At 37.1% G+C, this 3,076-nt stretch overlaps 1 protein-coding gene across 1 annotated transcript in view; it reads left to right on the top strand.

Annotated features, from left to right (window-relative positions):
* Window positions 1–3,076, top strand: part of frmd3 (FERM domain containing 3) — an 83,752-nt gene that overhangs the window by 68,487 nt on the left and 12,189 nt on the right. The window contains exon 10 of the mRNA XM_016455087.1: window positions 1,366–1,454. Coding sequence (XP_016310573.1) covers window positions 1,366–1,454 — 89 coding nt within the window. The remainder of the gene's footprint in view (window positions 1–1,365; window positions 1,455–3,076) is intronic.

Genomic DNA, 3,076 nt, shown 5'->3' with positions numbered 1-3,076 from the left:
GACGGAGGCAGCGCAGCCGAATCCTCATCTCCAGAGCCTAGCTCGCCCTCCAATGCAGCGATCGACATCCTGTCATCCGCCTGTGCTCTGCATGAGATGCTGGGCCCCGCCCTGTCCAAGGATCCAGCAAACTCGTCCGGGAACACCAGGTGGTGCTCTTTAAAAAGACGCCCGTCGCTCGTGGAGCTCTTTTAGATATTTGTCTGCGGAGATTCGTCTTACTAGAAGGCTCAGCTCCGAAGCGAAAAGCTGATGTGCGTTTGCATACGCTCTCATTTTATACCCGCGCTGCGGGGCGGGGTGCGCGTGGCGAGACCCAATTCGTCAGTCACGACTGACGTAACGTCGAACGTGACTGACTGAAAGGGAACTGTGTTATATCACTCACAGAAAAAAGGTACAAAAGCTATGACAACCTTATTTACCCCTAAAGATTGCTTATTATTACCTTAAAGTTTAATATTACCACTTTAAATGTACATATTAGTACCTAAATGGTAGATATTAGTATCTTTTGAAAATGTACTACCACACTGACAGATTTTGTACAGATTTTTTTTTTTTGAGAGTGTGTGAATATAGTCACATCCAAAGGTCTTAACAACATCCTCTAGTTGTATTCCCAGTATAACACCATCTGTTATCTTAGTAATAAAATATAAAACTGATAGATTTGGATGAACCACCTTTTTGAAATTCAATACCAAAACACATACACTGGAGTTTTTACAAACCATTAAACTGATGTAAACATTCAATTAACTGACTAATGAACTATATTACTCAGGAGAATTGTTCATTGTGAATGTTAATCATAATAAATGTAACTTTTATCGGCCTTTTGAGATTTTCATCATAGGTTGTTGTGAGTGACTAACAACGTTCCACAATCGTTGTCAAATCACAGGGATGCACAGCTTCTCATGGTTAACTCATTTATTACACTAATGTGTGTCCTTGTAAAACCCATGCTATCTATAGTGTAAATGATGGTTAATAAGTGTGGTGTACATACAGTAGTGTTCGTTCCAGTCAAAGCGTCTCTAACCGGTTGACTGACTGTGCTGTTATGACGTTATATTGATTCGTGCTCTCATATTCCCTGCTCTGTTCCCGGTAAAGCTGCCTTGCTGCCCGTAAACACACTCAGCAGCCTTCACTTTCACTAACATGCACACAGATTTGGGTCAGCATTTTGTTCAGCTCTCATTATTTATGACATTGTGCTCAGATTCCATCTCTGTGTAATTTATAGATTTTTTATGTCCTTACTCGCTTTGACCACCCCATTCACTTAAGTTGATTGTATCTACCTTTGCTGTTCCACACTTCAATTATTCATTCTTTCTTTTCATCTATCTGCAGAAGAAACTGGTTCTGACGTTCCACACCTCCACACCAGCAGCCTGCAAGCACCTGTGGAAATGTGCCGTGGAAAACCAAGCTTTTTACAAGTGAGAGTCGTCCTTTCATCCCTCCCTCCCTCTCTCTCTCTCTCTCTGCGCCAGCACACCATCTTTAATACATTTAGCGGGCCACATGCTGTGTGACCGGTCTGCGATTCAAGCCACCTAAGACCGTTTTCTCCCATCTATCCCATGGCTTTTGTCTTCCCCTCCTCCCTCGGCACTCTCTCTCTCTCTCGTTGTTTTCCGCCACGCACTCCTAATGATTTACACAAAACACACTCTGTCCTGTCAAAGCGGACACAGATTGCTGTAATAGAGGATAAGCCGTCAGCTACTGGCACAACGTACGTCCGCACGCACACTAGGCTCCAGACGCTGCCTGACAGCGAAAACAACCTTGACAAGGAGGACCACGGTGACCACATGCACACATAAACACACAAACAAACCAGGACAGGAACTATACGGACAAAACAAACAGTCTAGCCGGACACACAAGTAAAAGTAGAAGAAATGAAAATGTACCTACCTCTGTCTCTCTCTCTCTATCTCTCTATCTATCTCTCTCTCTCTCTCTATCTTTCTCTCTCTCTCTATCTCTCTATCTATATCTCTCTCTCTTCTTCATAATGTAAATCTAAGTAGCATTTTTTGGTCTTTTTATGCAGTACCTTTCAAAAGTTTGGAGTCAGTAGGATATTTTAGAAATTAAATGCTATGCTTTTGAACTTTCTATTCAATAAAGTATCCCGAAAAATCGTGGTCTCGACAAAAATATCACAAATGTTTTCATAATAATTAGAAATGTTTCTTGAGCAAATCAGCATATTATACTGATTTCTGAAGGATCATGTGACACTGAAGACTGGAGTAATGATGCTGAAAATTCAGCTTTGAATCACAGGAATAAATTACATTTAAAATATATATTCAAATTTAAAACAATCATTTTAAAATGTAATAATATATCAAAATATTACAGATTTTACAGTCAAATCAATGCAGCCTTGGTGAGCAGAAGATACTTTGTTCAGAAAAATTAAAAAATCTTTCCAACAGCAAACTTTTGAATGGTAGTGTATATGAGTCATTATCAGAAAATTGTTTGCTTATTTATTTATTTTCAAATATATCTGTTTAAATGTGTGGAATTTCTGATGACATCAATTTATTTTTCTGTGCCTCAAAAACTAAATACACATTACAAATTAAAAAACGAACTAAATAAATAAAAATAACTTTTTTAAAACCTTGTTAAATACAAAAGTTTTTGGTGTTTAAGATCAGTGCAAAAATGTCTAATAAAAGCAAATATAGTACACCACACCACATTATTTACAGGCAGTATTTTTACAGTCATATTTTCCATTAAAACTGTAATTTGATGAACTACTGCAGCAATGAGGCCATTATAAGTCTAAAACATAATAAAATATAGAATGCAATTCAAACGTACCTTTATGTCACTCATCAAAAAAAGCGGAGATCAACATAACAGAGCTGAACAGAGTATTGGTATATATAGTATTGTTAAAGTAAAATTTCAGTAAAATTTCTGATTATATCATTATATATATATATATATATATATATATATATATATATATATATAATGATATAATCAGAAATTTTACTGAAATTTTACTTTAAAAATACTATATATACAA

This window comes from Sinocyclocheilus anshuiensis, unplaced genomic scaffold (genome assembly GCF_001515605.1).
Source record: "Sinocyclocheilus anshuiensis isolate Anshui unplaced genomic scaffold, SAMN03320099.WGS_v1.1 scaffold449, whole genome shotgun sequence".
NCBI classification, from domain to species: Eukaryota; Metazoa; Chordata; class Actinopteri; order Cypriniformes; family Cyprinidae; genus Sinocyclocheilus; species Sinocyclocheilus anshuiensis.
Note: the sequence above shows the minus strand (reverse complement) of the source record. Positions and strands in the feature narration are given on the sequence as shown.